Genomic DNA, 21,145 nt, shown 5'->3' on the forward strand with positions numbered 1-21,145 from the left:
AAAAAGTGTAATTTTTTTCCCAAAAACTGTGCTTGTAAGACCGCTGCGCAAATACGGCGTGACAAAGTATTGTATTATTCTCTAGGGCAGGGATATGCAATTAGCGGACCTCCAGCTGTTGCAAAACTACAAGTTCCATCATGCCTCTGCCTCTGGGTGTCATGCTTGTGGCTGTCAGTCTTGCTATGCCTCATTGTAGTTCTGCAACAGCTGGAGGTCCGCTAATTGCATATACCTGCTCTAGGGTGTTAGGATAAAAAGTGTATATATATAATGTTTGGGGGTTCTAATTAGAGGGAAGAAGATGGCAGTGAAAATAGTGAAAAATGACATTAGAAATGCTGTTTAAAGCGGGGGTTCACCCTATAAAAATAAAAATAAAAAAATAAACCATTTTTTTTTCTTCTAGCATAAAATTCGGCATAGTAGCGCGAGCTACAGTATGCCTGTCTTAATTTCTTTATCCCCGTACTCACTGTGTAATCGTACATAGAAGATTCCGACTGCCTACGGGGAATGGGCGTTCCAATCCAGACGGAAGGTGATTGACGGCCAGCTCTGGCGCGTCACACTTCTCCGGAAATAGCCGAAATAGGCTTGGCTCTTCACGGCGCCTGCGCATAGTCTGTGCGCAGGCGCCGTGAAGAGCCGAGACCTACTCCGGCTGTCTTCGGGGAGCGTGACGTGCCAGAGCCGGCCGTCAATCACCCTCCCTCTTGAAAGGAACGCCCATTCCCCGCGGGCAGTCGGAATCTTCTATGTACGATTACACAGTGAGTACGGGGATAAAAAAATTAAGACAGGCATACTGTAGCTCGCGCTACTATGCCGAATTTTATGCTAAAAAGTTGTTCTGCGGGGTGAAACACCGCTTTAACTTGTAATGCTTAACTTGTAATACCAACGGCCACCACCTGATGGCGCCAGCTCACAGAAGGAAGAGCTGGGGACTTTACAAAAAAAAAAAATATATATATATATATTTTTTTTTTTGCCCACCTTCCAAGCCAAGTCGCCAGGAGGCTATTTCTAGTCGCCATGGCAACTTAGCGACCGGGATTTGTCGAGCCCTGATCTAAAATGTTAAGGACTGTACGCAGAGACACCCCAGGATTTTTAAAAAACAGCAGCATATATCGCCAAACATTTCTTCATATTACTGCTGGGACACTTAACCCGGGCCTGGGCAGGATACAAATTTACCAGGAGAATTCATGATAGCCAAATCTACTTGACAGCGCAGGCTCAAGTGGCAGCTGCTTTGGGACCCACAACAATTAATGCACCTTTACACCTCAGATCAGGCTCCTTTCCTGCAACTTCACACCTCACCCCAAATCTCGCACCTACACATGTCAGATTAGCCCCAATTCCTGCACTGTCAGTTCCAATTGGAGATAAAATGCCGCGTACACCCGGTCTGAATTTTCCGACAACAAATGTTCGATGGGAGCTTGTCAGAAATTCCGACCGTGTTCAGGCTCCATCGGACATTTGCTGTCGGCATTTCCGACCAACAAAAATGTGAGAACTGGAAAAAAAAATTGTCGGAAATTTCGATTGTGTGTGTGCACAATTTCGACACACAATTCCACGCATGCTCGGAATCAAGCAGAAGAGCCGCACTGGCTATTGAACCTAATTTTTCTTGGCTCGTCGTACGTCTTATACGTCACTGCGTTCTTGACGTTCGGAATTTCCGACAACATTTGTGTGACCGTGTGTATGCAAGACAAGTTTGAGCCAACATCTGTCGGGAAAAAATATCCACGGTTTTGTTGTCCGAATGTCCGATCGTCTGTACACGGCATAAGAGTTTTTGAAGAGGGTGATATCAACAAAGGAGGGGGAAAAGGCTCCTTGCTACTCGAAAGCTGCAATACCCCCACTTTTACTACCTACCCAAGGTGCCCAAGTCTATTTTGAATCCTCCGGGGAGGCCCATCTTAGCCAGCACCAATAGTTTTACTATAGATTAACATAGATTAATATAAAAGATATGATGTGGTGCTTCGCTTTCAGTGTGAAATACCAAAGATGGCAAAAAGCAAAACAATAGTGCAAACAAAGATATTGAATGTACCTATTCAGTGTATAAAACGGTACCCGTGAGTTTGTTTATAACTTGCAATCCTATCATGAAAACCGTAAGCAAGGTGCATCTCACACTTTTATGTTGTTGCTTTTTTACAATAAATGTTTGGGAGGCTTTTCTGTTTGTATATGAAGTAATCGGGGGTACCTGCTTCCCACTTCCGTTCCGAGCTTTGAAATGACAAATGACCATACATATAGAATGTACAGTAAAACAAAAATGAACAACATGCTACTCGACATCATAAATCCATCCGGTCATAGAACAGTTGCATGACTGAATTGCGGAGTATTATCGGTTCTAGTCAGATGATATAGCCAGAGATTAAACTGAGATCCCTCCTAGTAAACTTCTCGTACCAAGCCAACCACGTGGACCAAACCTTTCCCCTCACATTTGGTATGCCTCTCTATCCCTAGTTAGCAGGAGTTCGTACAGGTATAATGAGTTTGGGTTAGTCTGACTACATCCTAGGATTGTTGGAGGGGCAAGAGCCTTAAATTGTTTTGTCATGTATAGCCTGGCTGCCAACAGTATGTGGGTAACCACTTTTCGTGATTTCGGAGGGATTTGGTCACCATTCACGTTGAGAATTGCTAATGCGGTAGTGGGTGGTATAGGATGGCTCACAATCTTACTTATTGTTTGGTATATCTCTATCCAAAATCCCTGAATAAGTGGGAAGGACCACATTATGTGTAGAATTGTACCTGTCCCTCCACACGTTCTCTAGCAAAGTGGTCTTTAAATCTGGAGAGTGGGGGGGGGGGGGGAAGTACCAACGTTGGGCCAATTTCTGAGCTAGTTCCCATAAAGTAGTGCTTTTTGAATCTCCTTCAGAACAGGCACATGTAATTCTCTTGGCCAGCAGTTGGTAATCAGAACTGCCCTTGTATTTTATGTACAGAAAGAAGCGAGAAACTCATAGGATCTGGCTAATAAAAGCTCTTCAAGTATTTCATGAAAACTAAAGGTTGTTATTTTATAGGATATCAGAAAAAGTTCACTTAAACGGTGTAAATCACATATGAAATGTATGCCATTAGGTTTTTGTAGTCCCTGATATGTTGCCTAAACATGTCTAGATATTCAGGCAATGTAATGTCTTTTTCCTAAGGACATACACAATTGAATTTGACTTGGCGCAGGTTAGTTTAAATGTAACATTGTCGCTTCAGTGTTTATTTTTATATTGGGGTCAGCTTTCTGAGAGTTTATGTATAAACGGGCCAATGTTCTTAATACATGTAACATTTTGAAAGAACGTCTCTTGTTTAAGGAATCCAAGGCCACTTCTGTGTTCCAGAATGATACACGCATACTCCAATACAAAACCTGCTGGGGAAGAATATGTGAAATCTTGCTTTCAGTGTAGTGCCTTGGAATACACAAAAGGACAGAGAGAAAGAGACAATTCATTCTTTCCTGTACACTCCGCTAACCTCCCATGCAACTACATAGAAGTAAACTTTAACTTTTAATGATTCTTCCTAAAATGGTCTGTTACCTAGGTCTAGAAGTTTAGACAATCGCTTAGCTGTAAATAATTACTTTACTGTTGTAAGTGGGTCAGTCATGGGTACAAGGCAAAGTTACTATCGTGCAGTAAAACCATAAATCGATATTTTCTCTACATACCTTTCACAAAGTAATTGATAAAAGCCTTTACTAGCTAGTCAGTGTTGGGTTCAGTCCACAATACGAAGTATAAAGCCCAGCCTGGGGATTTTTTTCTATACATCAGTGTGTGATTGATAGATAGATCGATATATATCTATATCCTATCTATCTATCTATCTATCTATCTATCTCTATCTCTATCTATCAATTATAATTATTTTTTTATATAAAAAAAAAATTCTGAAGAATGCATGGCGCTTAAAGTGAAGGAGTGAGTATTACCGCGCTACCAAGAAGTGTGTGGGGGGTTACAGCTGCGGCACTAAAGGTGTATAAAACCATAAAATATTGTGAAGAAAGGTAGTGCTGCGCTATAAAATAGGGGATGGAATAAACGTTTATTCCATCCCCTATTTTATAATGCATGGCGCTTGTTTATGCACCTGTGTGCATAGGCATATTACAATCAACCGCTTCCGGACCGCATATATACCTGTACGTGATTTCGTGCAAGAGGTCTGGGCCGCTCCCACTGTGATTGAACATCGCAGGAGCCAATCAGCGGGTTTGGCGGCCGTGATGGCCACCGGCCACCTGCAATCGTTCAGGCCGCTGTTCTGTGAGGGAGGAAAATGGAGATCTTGTGTTTCTGTTTTCCTGCAGTCACAGCATTTCCCCCACGGTTGGCACTCTTTTGGTGAACACTTAACCCTTTGATCGCCCCTGATGTTAACCTCTTCCTTGCCAGTGTCCTTTTTTTTTATATAGCACTGATCACTGTATTAACCGATTTTCTGGACTGCCCACTATACATATACTGTGGCAGGGTGCCTGTACATGATTTTGTGCATGCGGTTTGGAGGGCGCACGTCCGCTGCTGGAGCATCGCTCCTGCTGTGATTGGCTCATGCTGTGTCCAATCAGCGGGTCCGGCAGCTGCGATGGCCGCCACGACCCGCCAATCATTTAGTGGAGACACGGATCAACAGTGTGTCGATGTAAACAAGGCACAGCGCAAATTTTTCAGGAAAGTGAGATCTAGTGTTTCAACTAAGTTGAAGCATGATCTCAGCTTTCCTGCAGTGCATCTGTCCCCCATTCAGTTTGAAAGCACCTCCCTAGGACACACTAGTGTTAACCCCTTCCCTGCCAGTGTCCATTATACAGTGATCAGTCAGATCAGACCTTACTAGTAAAATAAAAATGCCATAAATCTATCCCCCTATTTTGTAGACATGGAGGACAGCATTAGAAATGGGGCTAAAATACATCCCTTTTGAATTACAGACCAGTTAGCCTAACATCAATTGTATGCAAGCTCTTAGAGGGGATAATTAGGGACTAGATACAATATTTTAGTAATGAAAAACTGTATCATTAGTAGTAATCGGCATGGATCATGAAGATATTTGTTCTTGCCAAACCAATCTTTTAACCTTCTATGAGGTGAGCTGCCATCTAGTAAATGGGAGGCCTGTAGACGTAGTGTATCTGGATTTTGCAAAAGCAATTTATACATGTATACATAAATGTTTACTGTACAAAGTAAGGTCTGTTGGCATGGACCATAGGGTGAGTACATGGATTGAAAACTGGCTACCAGTGCGAGTTCAGAGAGTAGTGATACATGGGGAATACTCAGAATGGTCAGGGGTGGAAAGTGGGGCCCCCCAGGGTTCTGTCCTGGGACCAATCCTATTTAATTTGTTCTTAAACGACCTGGAGGATGGGGAAAAATTATTCAATCTCTGTATTTGTGGACGATGCTAAGCTAAGCAGGGCAATGACTTCTCCGCAGGATGTGGAAACCTTGCAAGTAGATCTGAACAAATTAATGGGGTGGGCAACTACATGGTAAATGAGGTTTAATATGGAAAATAATGCATTTGGGTGGCAAAAATATGAATGCAATCTACTCACTGGGGGAGAACCTCTGGGTGACTCTAGGATGGAAAAGGACCTGGGGGTCTTGGAAGATGATAGGCTCAGCAATAGCATGCAATGCCAAGCTCTACAAGACTCTGGTCCGGCCTCATCTGGAGTATGCTGTCCAGTTCTGGGCACCAGTCCTCAGGAAGGATGTGCTGGAAATGGCGCAAGTACAAAGAAGGGCAACAAAACTAATAAAGGGACTTTAGGATATTGGTTATGAAGAAAAGTTACGAGCACTGAACTTATTCTCTCTGGAGAAGAGACACTTGAGAGGGGATATGATTTCAATTTACAAATACCGTACTGTTACCCCACAATATTAATGAAACTTTTCCGTGAAAGGGAGTTTATTAAGACCATGTGGCCACTCATTAGTATTGGAAGAAAAGAGGTTTAACCTTAAACTGCGTAGAGGGTTATTTTACTGTAAGAGCGGCATGGATGTGGAATTCCCTTCCACAGTCGGTGGTTTCAGCGGGGAGCATCGATGGTTTAAAAAAAACAATTAGATAAGAATCTGAACAACCGCAACATACAGGGATATACAATGTAATACTGACATATAATCACACACATAGGTTGGACTTGTGTTTGTGTGTGGGTTTTTTATTTTTTTTTTTTTTTTTTTACCCTCATCTACTATGTAACTATAACTGAGAATAGGATACTTTTTCATACAAGTACATGGTACAGCAGCCACATATCAGGAGCTTTAATGCTTTGACTTATGCAGCATATTTGCTCAGATTTCTGGCCCAAGCCCCCTTCTGTAATTGTATTCTAGGTTTTCTTACTGATAGGCCCCAGAAAGTTAAAATCGAAGATCGGTGCCAATCAAAGCTGTCAAACACTGCTACAAATATTTTTTGTACTCGGACCACCTGCAGGTTTACACTGCATACTACCACATTACAACATACTTGCCTGTCAAAGAATGCCATCCAAAGCTGCTTGGGCGCTTCCACCATCTCCATGTCTGTCTTCTGGGTACACTTTGTTTGGCCGCTTGAATGGTTGAGCTGTAATAATGTCACTGCTGTACATATGCAGAGGAGTCACTTCAACATGGCACAGAGTGGGTGCTATAAATGTACTCTAAGCTGCAGATACATGGCTCAGTGTACATGACTCTTGACAAAAAAAGAGTTTGTGACTTCTGTCACAAAAACCCTGTCTGTCCAGCAGATTGTTTTTTAATGTTTGAGTTTAAAACCTAATTTTATATGGGAATTCCACAAGAATGCATATTGAGACCTTTTCTGTTTACCTTGTATACCCCCTTGTCTAACAAGGTATATTATAAAGTCCTGGCATTGATGGGGTTAATGCAAACTCATGGCTGCTGCTTCAACGATGAGCTTGGTTTGGATTTTTAAAGCCGGTGATGAGCTTTTAGGTAAAAGTGATTTGGCATGCTTTTGATCACTTTTACGGGGCTCTAAAGGTGTGGGCCTGTGGTGGTTCTCGGACTTCCTTGTTCCTCCAAGTAAATGTAGGAACAAGTACCCATAGGAACGCTGATCGTTGTCTAAGTTTTAAGATGTATTTGCCTTTTGCTGAGCTTGTTTACTTGCTTTGGGAAACTATACTTGTTTTCCTAGTGGCTTCCAGCCAAACATTCTTTGTTGTGGGTTATATCTTTTTACACTGTTCAGTGCAAAATTCTTGTATGCAGGTGATGATCATTGGCCCGCTTTGGTTAATTAAACTTTGTTGAGATTCTTGAAATGTTTACTCTGGCAGTAAATACATTTTTAGGAATGCTCAGTCACATTCCTAATTTATTTTTTTATTTAATTTTTTTTTATGCTTTTTATATTTTTTTTTGTAGGACTACATTAAAGCTGGAGGAGTTATTCAGGAAGACATCTCTGCGGCATCTCTAATTGTGGGTGTAAAGAGGCCACCAGAAGACAAGCTCATTCCCAAAAAGACCTATGCTTTCTTTTCGCATACTATAAAAGCCCAAGAGGCAAATATGTCCTTGCTGGATGAAATTCTGAAGCTGGTATGTAGCAAAAGAAAATGTATTCAACTGTTTTGTGAACTCGAAGGTCCATCTTTATCTTTATTTTTATTTGTCACTGTATAAACAGGATTCTTCTACATGGATAACATTCCACTTTATAGAGAACATTCCCAGGAATGAGCTGCAGTTGTTGAACACTCTTTTAAAATGTTTGTTCCCCTAAAAAAAAAAAAGAATGGATCCTGTTTCCTTAAAGCATGTTATACAGCACAGTGCTTTAGCTATGTAATTTGGCCCTTTCTATCACCTGAAATACCTGATTGATCCTGCCTGGTTCTGCCCTCCCCTCTGTAAACTAACCATAGTTTATCATGGCTGCTGAGCTCTCTCCGGTCTTCCCTCCCCCTCCCTGCCTGTCAGCTCTTACCAGTGCCCCTCTGCCCCCTTCCCTGCTACTATTAGGCCCCTTTTACACTGGGGCGTTATTCGAGCGAAGCCTCATCTGCAATCCCAATGTGCTGGTAAAGCACCGCTAAGACCCTAACGTTTTAGGGCGTTTTTGCAGTGCCTCAGTGTGAAAGGGTAAGGCGTTTTTACAGCGCTTTCAATTCATTTCAATGGAGAGGGGCGTTTTTGGAGCTTTTTTTTTTTTTTTAGCGCCCAAAAGCTGCTCCAAAGATGCTGGTTGCAGGACTCGGTGTGAAAGGGTCCATTGAGATGCATGGAGAGCGTTTTAATGGCGCTATTTTTAAGGCCCCTTTCACACTGGAGCGGGAGGCGCGGTGGCGGTATAGTGCCGCTATACCGTCGGAATTGCCGCGGGATTCGGCTGCTAGCGGTGCGGTATTAACCCCCGCTAGCGGCCGATAAAGGGTTAATATCACCCGCAATGCGCCTCTGCAGAGGCGCATTGCGGGCGGTATTACCCCGGTTTCCCATTGTTTTAAATTGGAAGGAGCGGTATACATACCCCTCCTCTCACTGCTCCAAAGATTGATGCTTGCAGGAGATTTTCTTCTCTCCTGCCAGCGCATCGCCCCAGTGTGAAAGCCCTCAGGCTTTCACATTGAGAAGGCTGGGCAGGAGTTTTGCAGGAGTTTTTTTAGGCGCTATTTTTAGCGCTGTACCGCCTGAAACTCCTTAGTGTGAAAGGGGTCTAACGCTAAAACGCTTCAGTGTGAAAGGGGTCTAAAACAATGTGATCTTAATCCAATAGCCACTGTTGGATAAGATGTGCCCCAGTGCCTGTGCTCTATAAAAAATTACGATTTCTACCTTATTTCAGAGCACCACTCGGCGCTCACGTGACTACTTGGCTCTGTCCTACTCCTCTCCTTCTGGCCGACGTCAGTGGGAGTTCTCAGCCCTGTAGCTATCAGACTGGGAGTGGAGAGCGGAAAACAGTCACGTGAGCGCTGGGAGACTCTCTGAAATAAGGTAGAAATCATATCAGACACTGCGGCACATGTTATCAAGGATTGTATTAACATCACATCGTGGCTTTACAATCATTTTTAAGATCAAGTCGGGATGCCAAATTCCTGACCAAACCGTGGCCTTTACAAGCACTTGATGCAACCATTGCCCAAATCCCAGAATTGGTGATTTAATGTGTTATGTTGCTAAGGTGTGCGCTGCCTTGGAATTTGCCCCACAGTGGAACCAATGGAACCCCTCAGTGCTGGATAAGAGACTTGGGTCCCTTAACTGCTTGCCGACCGCTGCATGACGATATACGTCGGCAGAATGGCACCGCTGCACAAAAGGACGTGTATATATACGTCCCCTTTGAGAAGCGGCATTGTGGACGCGCGCAACGCTGGAAGTGCTTGCCTGCCGCGGAGCTCCGTAACTCAGACCGCGGTCCCACGGATTTGATGTCTGCGGGCATAATCGTGTTACGGTGAGGAAGAACGAGGAAATGCTGATGTAGACAAGCATTTCCCCAGTCTTCCTAGTGACAGGACAGTGATCACAGCTTCCTGTAATCGGAAGCTGGGATCACTGTCGTGTCACAAACAGCCCACCCCCCCCTACAGTTAGAAGCACTCCCTAGGGCACACTTAACCTCTTTAGCGCCATCTAGTGGTTAACCCCTTCACTGTAATTTTCACAGTAATCGCTGCATTTTTATAGCGCTGATTGCTGTAAAAATGGTCCCAAAAATGTGTCAAGTGTCTGATGTGTCCGCCATAAAGTCGCAGTCGCGATAAAAATCGCAGATCGCTGCCATTACTAGTAAAAAAAACGCTATAACTTTTGCGCAAACCAATCAATATACGGAAATTGCATTTTTTTTACCCAAAATATGTAGAAGAATACGTATCGCCCTAAACTGAGGGGGAAAAAAAAGTTTGTTTTATATATTTTTGCGGGATATTCTAGCAAAAAGTTTAAAATATTTCATCTTTTTTTTCCTTCAAAATTAATACTCTATAAAAACCGCAGAGGTGATCAAATACCACCAAAAGAAAGCTCCATGTGTGGGGAAAAAATTTGTTTGGCAGTCACGTCGCACGACCCCGGAATTGTCAGTTAAAGCGACGCAGTGCCGAATTGCAAAAAGTGCTCTGGTCTTTGGCCAGCGAAATGGTTCGGGGCTTAAGTGGTTAAAGTAGAACTAAAGATGCCTTTTGGATAGACTGAGATTTTTTACCTCCTGTCAGTTATTTATTTTTTATTTTTTCCTGTCCCATAACCAAAATAATAAGTGAGAGGAAATGCCTCTGTCTAAAGTTGTCACCAGAACTAGTGTCTACATTGACTTTTTTACTGTTCTGAGGATGACTCAAAATGTAGGGTTTCCATTTCAATGATAATGGTAAACAAGATAAATAGAGAGGGTGGATATCCCAAATGTAGGCACACACAGTACATACATATGCTACATCAAATTTAGACAGGAGCCAATTAACCTACCAGCATGTATTTGGAATGTGGGAGAAAACCTGAGTACCTAGAGGAAACCCACTCAACAACAAACATACAAACTCCATGCAGGTAGTGTCCTGGTTGTGAACAGAGGACCCTAAAGCTGCTAACCACTAAGCCACTGCGCGACTCTGTTTTCAGTTTACAGCATTCACTTCTGACTGTAATTGGACTTATATTGATTAACCACTTCAGCTTCAGGAGTTTTAACCCCTTAATGACCAGACCATTTTTGCGATTCAGCGCTGCGCCATTTTGGGTACGGTGCTGCATGACTGCACAATTACCAGTTGGACCCCTTTCACACTGGGGCGGTTTTCAGATGCTTTAGCACTAGAAATGGCCTCTGCTAAGCACCTGAAAAATGCCTCCCATTCATTCAAGTGTGACTTTTCACACCCGGAGGCTCTTTACCGAGATCAGAGATGCAGGGTGTCAGACTGACACCCCGCATCACCGATCGCTGGGCGTGCCGGCATGAAATCCTGCAGGACGTCAATAGACATCCAGTCAGGATTTAACAACCAGTTCCCGGACGTCAATTGTCCATTGACCAGGCGGGAAGTGGTTAATCGCCACTTTTTTTTTTTTTTTTTTTTTTATATTGTGCTACAAAAGACAATTTTGAAAGAAAACAATATATTTTTTTTTACTTTCTGCTATAAAACCTATCCAATAATTTTTTTATAAAATCAAATGTCTTCATAAATTTAGGCCAATGTGTATTCTGCTACATATTTTTTGTAAAAAAAAAAAAAAAATCCCAATTAGGGGAATATTTATTGGTTTGCACAAAAATGATAGATCTACAAACTATGGTATATGTACTGGAATTTTTTCTTTTTTTTTCCTTTAATGCTAATAATGGAAGCGATCAGCGACTTGTGGCGGGACTGTGATATTGTGGCGAACATTCTGACACTAACTGATACTTTGTGGGAACCAGTGACACTAATACAGTTATCGGTACTAAAAATATGTGTGGTCACTGTACTAATGATGCTAGCTGGGAAGGGGGTAAACATCTAGGAGCAATCAAGGGTTTAAAGCATTTTGTCAACTGCAAAAAAAAACAGATCCTGTTCTCTTGTTTGTGCTGTTTTATTTGGCCCCCTGCAACACCTTCCTGATCCTGCCTGGCTATACCCTCCCCCTGTACGCTGATTCTGACATATCGGGGCTGCTGAGCCCTGACACCGTGGTCCGCATACAGCTGCAGCCTGCTATCTGTCTCCTGTGTCTTCTCCTCCATCCTCTTCCCCCCTCACCTCTCTGACTGTCTGCTCGTGTCAGCGTCCACCCCCCCCTCTCATGCTGCTTTCATATTTAATATTAAAAGCTCCCATCCCCTCTGTATTATAACAATAAGTTCCCCTGTGTCTGTGTTATATAATCTATATCAGTGGTCATCAACCCTGTCCTGCATGGCCCACTAACAGGCCAGGTTTTATGTATTACCTTGGGGAGATGCAGTCTAGAATACTGCAATCACTGAGGAGAAAATGATATCAGCTGTGATGTATTTCAGTTATCTTGCAAACCTGGCCTGTTAGTGGGCCCTGCAGGACAGGGTTGATGACCACTGATCTATATGTTTTATCTGTAGCGATAAAAGTGTCTTCCTGCGATCATGTGACTCCCTGGCTGATGTCAGCGGCAATGCTCGACCCTGCCTGCTGGAACTGTCAGCCGGGGCAGAGGAGAGAGGAGGCACCTGAAAACACTGTTATCAGTACAGATGAGCATATTTTTTAGATAACAGACACAGGGGAACTTATTGTTCTAACACAGAGAGGATGTGAGCCTTTTATAGAAAAGTGGCTTTACAACCACTTTAAATGTGTGCCTAACGTGTTAAATGTGTGTACTGTTTTTACTAAGCAATATTGCCGGTTTGTACTGCTTCTGTAATTATGGGAGCCGATCGGCGGGTGCCGGCTACCTATTAGCGGCCGGCACCCGCTGATTAGCTTGTGCTGCAGCACAGCCAAGGCGGCTGGTGCTGCCTATACCACAAGGTGTTTAATAAGTTTATTGTTGCCTTGAATGACATGAGCCTTCCTACAGTGGAAAAGCAGCATACAAAATGTGTTAGAACAAATATCATGACAATAACCCATTCAGTTATTGTGCAATAAACATAAATGTGCATAAATATTCATAAAGCCATTGAAACAAAATTCTGTATGAAGGTCATAAAAAGCATTCCGTGATCTGTGAAATGACCATGATTTAAAGGGTTAGCGCCCCTTTATTGCATTTTATATAAACTTGCATCTGTCATCTCTACTGCAGTGCTGCCAATCTCCTTCTGATATCTCACAGCGCATCACAATGCTGGGAGATATACCGTATTTATCTTCGTATAGCGCGCACCCCCAACCTGGAAGGGAAATTTCCTGAAAAAAAGAAAATGCTTAGTTTGGTGTTAGTCGGTGTCTTGCCCGGCATCCGTCTGCGGCTCTGGTGGTGTCCTCCCTGCTTCTCCCGCGCTTTTTCTGAGTCGATTCCCGCTTCCCGAGCTGTTTGAACGCCGCCGCCGACATATACAGAGCGTAGTACACTCGGGCATGCTCGGCTCCTTTCGCATAAAGGCTAGGAGGCGGCACAGGGCGTGACCGCCAGGGGAGCCGAGCCTGGCCGAGTGTTCTGCGCTCGGTATATGTCGGCGGCGGCGTTCAAACACAGTGCGGGGATCGGCGTATATCGCGCACCCACGATTTTCCCCTTATTTTAAGAGGAAAAAAGTGCGCGGTATACGCCGATAAATACTGTAGTTAGTTTGCTTAGTCAGTTCTGGCACTTCCAGTTAGAAACGAAAGTGCCAGATAAACCCACCCACCACACCGATTAGATGCGGATAGCGGCACCACCATCCTATATTGCAGTAGCTATGGAAGTGAGCAAAATAAGCATCATTATATGAAATTATACTTCAGAATGCTGAGCTGTTGCATGTATAATATGGAATGCATATATAGAAAACCTTTTTTTGAACATTGGCTGTACTTTGTTTTTAAAGGAAATTCGACTGATCGATTATGAGAAAATGATGGACCACAGAGGAACCCGAGTAGTGGCATTTGGACAATGGGCTGGTGTAGCAGGTAATTTAGAGTAACTAGTTTATAATGTAAGATGAAAGTAATATAACTTGTGAAGATAATTACAAGAACATACATTACAAATAATTCTTCATATTTGTCATTTTCTTTGTGCATGTCCTTTTTTTTTTTTCTATATCTATTAGGCCCCTTTCACACTGAGGCGCTAAAAATAGCGCCTGCAAAGCGTCCTGAAAAAGCAGCTCCATTCACTCCAGTGTGAAAGCCCTTGGGCTTTCACACTGGAGCAGTGCTCTGGCAGGACGGTAAAAAAAGCCCTGCTAGCCGCATCTTTGAGGTGCTGTAGGAGCGGTGAATACACCGCTGAAATCAATGGGCAGCGCTGCCAAACCGCCTGCAACGCGCCGCTGCTAGCGGCCGAATAGCTCCGCTAAAATGACGGTAAAGCACCGCTAAAAATAGTGCTGCTTTACCGCTGACGCCCCCACCACCCCAGTGTGAAAGGGGTCTAAGGGTTTCTATTAAGGTAGAAATAACAGAACTGTATTAAGGCTACATTTAGCATTATTTAATCTTGGTTCTAGTTCTATTTATAAAAAAAAAAAAGACAAAGCTAGCAGAAAATGTTGTCTTTTGGTTATGATTTATACAGTATAATAACTGCATGTATATGCAGGATATAAGAAAGGGGGGGGGGGGAAAGAGAAATTTTCCAAAGAATTTGTCAGGAACTACCAGATTATTGCGATTTTATTTATCAAAATCGTCTCTTCTTGGCGGTAGGTTTAGTGTGTGTGTCTGTGTGTGTGTCTGTGTGTGTCTGTGTGTGTGTGTGTGTATGTGTGTGTATATATATATATATATATATAATTATCTATCTATCTATCTCCCTCTACATGTGAGACTATCTGCTCTGATGAAGATTGTAAACAATCTAAATGCATTAGCATAATGCACACTTGCTGTGTGAACCAGGTCTTTGGCTATCCATCCATCCAATGATTGGCCCTCTTCAAGCGATCTACACCGATTCCCCTGTGAGGTCTCCCGTCAGTATTGCGGGGAAATAACGCTGAATACTGCTTCATGTTGCACTGAATCAACCGAAACAGGCTATCAGCTGGATACCTGCCTTACCAGGACACACTATTGTTTCTGCACTTTAAACCAGAGGAACTGCCTGGAAACTACAAAAGAGAAATAGACACATCTGCAGAGAGACTGTGCTGCTCACCTCGGAAATAGATAATATGGAAATTTCCCCCAATGGGGTTTTTAGGCAGCTCAATTAGTGGGCTAGGAGACAATGTATGTAAGAAATTACGTTTTATTTTAAAAACAACAGATACAGGGAATTCAAATGGTTATGATAGAAGTTGCGAAATTACAAATTCTTAAAATTATTTTTCATACATAAGGTAGCAAAACACAACAGATTGTCATACAGCTTAGCATATATTATTACAAGCATGTAGCAATGCCTAAAGCGTTTCAACCCTTGATCGGGTCTTCTTCAGAGGTATAATTGTTGCAGATCGATATGTATGGGTGTAGGTAAATTTAAACCAAACTCTTCCATCAAAGAGAAGAAGCCCAGAGGAATCCCTGGTGGATGTTCTGTCCCCTCCACATTCCGATACAAGAGCACCTACCATAGCAGGGCATATATATGTGACTTACAAGCAATCACCAGGTGAAAATGGAGTCCCTGAGAACTGGCAGGCAGGGGAGAGGGACAGGTATCTGCGGCAAAAACATTTTACATTTTAGAGAGTATTATCAACATCTGTGTTTGTATAATACGCAGTTTATTCACTAAGTGAGCGGACATATGATCCCTATAGGAAAACATAGCACACCAATCGGTTATTTCATATATTCTAAACGGGGATTGAGTATATAGGTTGTAGGCTATGGATTGGTATTGATTTTAGAGAAAAAAGTTTGTTTGAATAAATAAATAAAAATAGTCGCAGTGTTATGCTGAAAAAGTATTGGTGTATATGGGTGATCACAATGTGATGATGTGGGGAAAAGAAATGATCGTAAATATATAAAAAATTGTGTTGCATTATGTGAGTGATCATATGATGAATAGGCAAATTTTTAGAATTATTAAATCAAATAGTGTGCCTGGAAACTACCAGCGCACAATTGAAGGTCGGGTCGGCAGGCTGTGGACGTTGGAACCAAGGAGGAGCGAGTGGAGGAAACCGCATATTTTCCCCGATCACTTTAGCTCGGGATTTATACATAAGTGACACAGCCTGATAACTCCAGTTATCCTTTAATTACCCACCCCTAGTGGATACAACAATAATTAGCTTTTGTCAATTGGCTTTTAAAGGGTGAACGTGCCAGAGTAGTGTATACTGATATGTGACTTCCAGAGAATTGAAGTTGGTCTTCGCTTTTGAATTGGTCCTACTATTTACCCTTATTTGTGATTTTATACTAGACTTTCCTACCATGTGGATACTTGAACTTTAGCCTACCTAGACTGATATCTCCCTATTAGAGGAATCTTATGCCATAATTCGGGATTTTCCTAGTTAACATGACGGAAAATCTGAGTTATATGAGGACAGGAGGCGATTATCTTGCATTAAACTTTCTTTTTAATGCTCATAGCAGAAACCATAACAGCTATTCATTTAATACAGAGAAAAAATTCTTCATAGGACTACAATACCCAGCAGCCCCCGGGGGCCCCTCCCCCCTGTCATAGTGTCTATATAAGGGGCTGTCTGGATCTCCTCCTCCTCTTTCTTTATGCGATCCTGGATAATCACGGAACATCACGTAGGTCTATCCTAGTGGATCTCGTTCAGCTGGTATCGAGGAAACCTCCGTCGACGGTGGAAACAGGGCCAAACGGGCCGTAGCAACAAACATCACCTGGGTGTTGGCTATGCGATCTGAACAGTGTTCAACTGGAACAAAAAACAGACAACCGTCATACGGGAACTCCAGATTGCTTTCTTAACGTCCGCATAGGCGTAGACTCCACCCATCAATAACCTGAAAGACAAAACATATCATGATGGGGTGGGTAGGGTGGGAAGATAATCGCCTCCTGTCCTCATATAACTCAGATTTTCCGTCATGTTAACTAGGAAAATACCGAATTATATATCAGACAGGAGGCTTCATATCTTGCATGTTTAAAGCTAACCAACATAATACAGTACATGCAATATATATTAGAGTATTGAGGAGGAGACATGGTTAGAAGGTCGGAAGTAATACTGTCTAAAAGTCGTTTCCGACGACCAGTCCGCCGCCAGTAGAAGGTCCGAGAGGGAACCCCCCGAGGTGACTACTTTGGTAGCCATAGCGCCCCTGGTGGAATGAGCTCCGAAAAGCGAGGTGTCGATCCCGGCCATTTCCATGGCCGATCTCACCCACCTGGCCAATGAAGCCGTGGAAACTGGGAGATGCGGTTTCACATAAGAAACCAGTAGTTGATTCCGGTCTGGTGACCTTAGGGTCGCCGTCCGAGATTCATATTGCTGCAAACACCGAACCACACATGTGTGGGTGGTCAGGAAAAAAGGGGTAGAACACTGTATGGATCCCTGTTTTCGTCCGGCGAACCACAGAGAACCGTACACCCTCCGGCGAGAATTGACGCCGGGAGATGTCTAATGCCCTAACATCTGAAACCCGTTTTATGGATATAAGGCATAAAAGGGTAGAAAGCTTGATAGAAAGGCTCTTCAGTGAGAGGGTATCATTTTCCCCCCAAGAGGTGAAGAGCCGTAACACCTGGGAGACATCCCATGTGGATTGATATCTAGGTCGGGGGGGGCGATTATATTTTACCCCCCGTAGAAGTCTGCAGATCAGTGGGTGTTTACCCACCGGTGAAGCTTCCACCGGACAATGGTAGGCCGAGATGGCAGACCTGTATACATTCAATGAGCTATAAGACTTGCCCGCCTCATACGCGTCAGCTAAATAGTTCACTACGTCTGTTACAGGTGATGAACGGCATCAATTTGCCGTTGATCACACCAACGAACCCACAGGGTCCAGGCCGATCTGTATGCCGACCGAGTCCCTGGGGCCCAGGCCAAGGCGAGGAGGTCTCTAGCCGATTGTGAAAACGTGTTATCAGGAGCTCCGAACCTGAGATCAACCACGCTAAAAGGGGAAGGTTGCCGTCTCTCAACAGAGGATGACAGCCTAGGGCCGCGTTCGATAGGAGATGAGGTGAGAATGGGAGTAATCGGGGGTAGTCGATCGCCATTCCCAGGAGAAGAGGGAACCACGGTTGTGTCGGCCACCAGGGTGTGATCAACACAACCGTCGCCGCCTGGGTCACCACCTGAAGGAGCGTCCTGGTGAGCATGTTGAACGGGGGGGAACGCATGGTGCGTCCCCCGCGCCCAAAATTGTCGGAACGCATCCACTGCCAATGCCTCTGGGTCCGGCCTCCAGCTGTAAAAGCGGGGTAATTGCCGGTTGAGGCGAGAGGCAAACAGGTCTGTATGCAGAGGACCCCACAGAGTTTGCAGTGTCAGGAACACCGAACGATCCAGCGCCAGTCGCTGGAATCCGTAAGGTAGCGTGAGTTCCAGTCTGCAACGGTGTTGGAAATCCCTGGCAGGTATTCCGCCATAGGGGTGGTATTGATGGAGAGGCAGAACTGCCAAAAGTCGGATGCGATATCCGCCAGGATCTTGGATTTCGTGCCTCCTAAGCGATTGACGTATTGCACTGCTGCAATATTGTCCATGCGTAGGAGTACACATTTGTTGGAGGTATGAGGGAGAAAACTTTTGACCGCGAAGTATGCAGCCAAAAGTTCCAAGGCATTGATGTGGAGGTGTGTTTCCTCCACGGACCATTTCCCTCCGGTGGTGATTTGACCGCACCGGGCACCCCAACCCTGGCGACTCGCGTCTGACTCTATGATCACCTCCGGGTAGGAGTTGAAAATTGTCCTGCCGTTCCACTCGATGGCGTGGCGAAGCCACCATTGTAATTCCTCTATAGCATCCGGGCTTAACGGGACCTCGTCCGCGTATCGTAGCCCTTGTTGTAAGTGGAGAGTTTTTAGTCTCTGTAAGGCGCGATAATGTAAAGGTGCTGGGAAGATGGCCTGGATAGAGGCCGATAATAGGCCTACTATGCGAGCCAGCAAACGAAGGGAGACCTGACCTTTGCGTAACGTGGCCCTGATTTCTTTGCGAATCAGAGCCAGTTTCGCTTTCGGTAAAAGAAGTAGAGCCTGGTTGGTATCCACAAGAAACCCTAGAAATTCCATCTCTTGAGAGGGTTCCAGGACTGATTTCTTGAAGTTGATGAGGAAACCGAGTTCCTTCAACAAGGATACCGCCCATTGGCTGTGTAGAGAGGCTAGTGTTCTGGATCGTGCCATGATCAGCATGTCGTCCAGGTATATAATTAGGCGTACACCCCTGCTCCTCAGGGCGGCAATTACCGGCTTGAGGAGTTTGGTGAAGCACCATGGGGCTGATGACAAGCCGAATGGGAGGCAGGTGAACTGCCACATTCGGTCCCGCCACAGAAATTTTAGGAATGACTGAGATTCGCTGTGCATAGGAACCGTGAGATACGCGTCTTTTAAATCTATTTTTATCAACCAGTCTCCTGGCCATAGGAGGTCGCGTAACAGGTGGATACCCTCCATCTTGAAATGGCGGTATGCCACATGCTGGTTGAGATCTCTCAGGTTTATGACGGGGCGATGGCCGCCGTCTTTCTTCTTCACCAGGAAGATGTTGCTGATGAAACCGGGGGAGAGGGGGTCTACTTCCTGAACCGCTCCCTTGGACAGGAGCTCTCTGAGTTCCTTGTCGATCAGTTCTATGTTTTGGGCCGAAAAATGGATAGGGGAGGGTATTACATTGAGGGTCGGTAGGGACAGGAATTCTATCCGATAACCCGTTACCGTCGATAGGATCCAAGTATCCGTCGAAATTTTGGACCAGGCATGGAAAAAATACATCAGTCTGCCCCCCACCCGTGTGTGTGGAATTGAAGGTGGAATAAAACTCACCGGTCGGTGGCCTAGACCTTGGAAATCCACATCCTCCGCGTCCTCTCCAGGGGCGTCCCCGTGGGGGGAAAAAGGGTGCGGGCTGAGCCATTGGCATGGCGTACGGTTGTGGAGCAGGAGTGTACTGCTGGTTGGGTGGTCTCGAGTAGGGCCTGTACTGAGCAGAGCGGCCGGTAGATCGCCCTCTGCCTCTACCGGCCTTCCCAAAAACCCGGCCGGGTTGGGATTTCCTCAGTGATGACTGTGCCTTGTCCAGGCTTGAAAAGAGACTTACAAATTTATTTATATTTTTAATGAGGTCGTCTCCGAAGAGAAGACCCCCTGCAGATGGTCCCGGTTCATTCTCTGCCAGGTGGCTGAGTTGAGGGTCCAACTTCATCAGGATGGAGCGGCGGCGCTCCACTGAGCAAGTTGTATTAGCTGTGCCCAGCAGGCATATAGCGCGCTGGGCCCAGCCCCTGAGTTGTGTGAGATCTACAGGTTGGGCTGATGAGGCCGCTTGTTCTGCCAAATTTAGTATTTTTGTGAGGGGACCAAGGATATCCAATATGCGGTCTTGGATAACCTTAAAGGACCTTTCAATCCCTTTCTTTGCATATTTCCCGGATCTCGTCAAATATTTGAGCAGAACCGGGTCTATCTCAGGGGTGATAGCCACTTTGTTTGCCACATGTGGTCTGGGGCATTCTGACCGCAGTTTGTTGCGGTTGACCCTGTCCAAGGACCGTCTGGTCCATAATTCCAGATACTGGGCAACATGGGGAAGTGGGGCCCAATCCCCCGAACGCGGATGAGATATCTCGTCCGGGTTGAATAATGATTGCCCCTGGGAGTCTACAATGGCGTTTTGTGGCATGTCATTATTGGCGTCATGGTGGATCGCCGTAAGCCCCGCATCCTCTTCATCGTCTATGAGTGAATCAGAGGATTCGGCTCCGTCAGACACTTCAGACTCGTCATCGGATGTGTCATATGAGTCTGGTTTAATCCGCCTGGCGGATCTATGCCCTTTGATTATCTCCTTGGGGCCCAAGGGTCGGATGTGGTCTGGGATGTGCGGGGTGTGGCAGGTCGGGTTGGATCCTGCTTGGGGCACATTGTAAACTTCCCCTGCCGGGGAGTCGAAATGCACTGACAAGTGCTTAAGTTTTTGGGCAGCTTTGCCTTTAGTCGGGGGGCACCCCGAAGTGGATGGAACTGAGACAGAACCTGTTGTATTAGCTGACAAGGCAGCCTGAATGGACTTGGTAATGAGTTCCTGTATCAGATTTGTGGATAACAGATGCGATGCATCCAAATCCACCACCTCATTGTCCAGGCCCGAGCCACTGCCCTCGGTAGCCATTATATATATTTGTGTATGCTAGCACCAATAATCCTTGTCAGGGATAAATCACTGACAGGCAATGTAGCTAGTGAAAATTTTTAAAACAGAATTTTGTTTTTGGCTGCTGCGGCTGAGGGTCAAGTATTGCCCTGTTCTGTGAGAGGATCCCCCCTAGTCT

The 21,145-nt window shown here is 44.7% G+C and overlaps 1 protein-coding gene across 2 annotated transcripts in view; it reads left to right on the forward strand.

Annotated features, from left to right (window-relative positions):
* Window positions 1-21,145, forward strand: part of AASS (aminoadipate-semialdehyde synthase) — an 82,645-nt gene that overhangs the window by 11,982 nt on the left and 49,518 nt on the right. For both annotated transcript variants that reach the window (XM_040343734.1, XM_040343735.1), the window contains exons 3-4: window positions 7,479-7,655; window positions 13,570-13,654. In XM_040343734.1, the coding sequence (XP_040199668.1) occupies window positions 7,479-7,655; window positions 13,570-13,654 (262 nt within the window). The remainder of the gene's footprint in view (window positions 1-7,478; window positions 7,656-13,569; window positions 13,655-21,145) is intronic.

Source organism: Rana temporaria, chromosome 3, assembly GCF_905171775.1.
Source record: "Rana temporaria chromosome 3, aRanTem1.1, whole genome shotgun sequence".
Taxonomy (NCBI): Eukaryota; Metazoa; Chordata; class Amphibia; order Anura; family Ranidae; genus Rana; species Rana temporaria.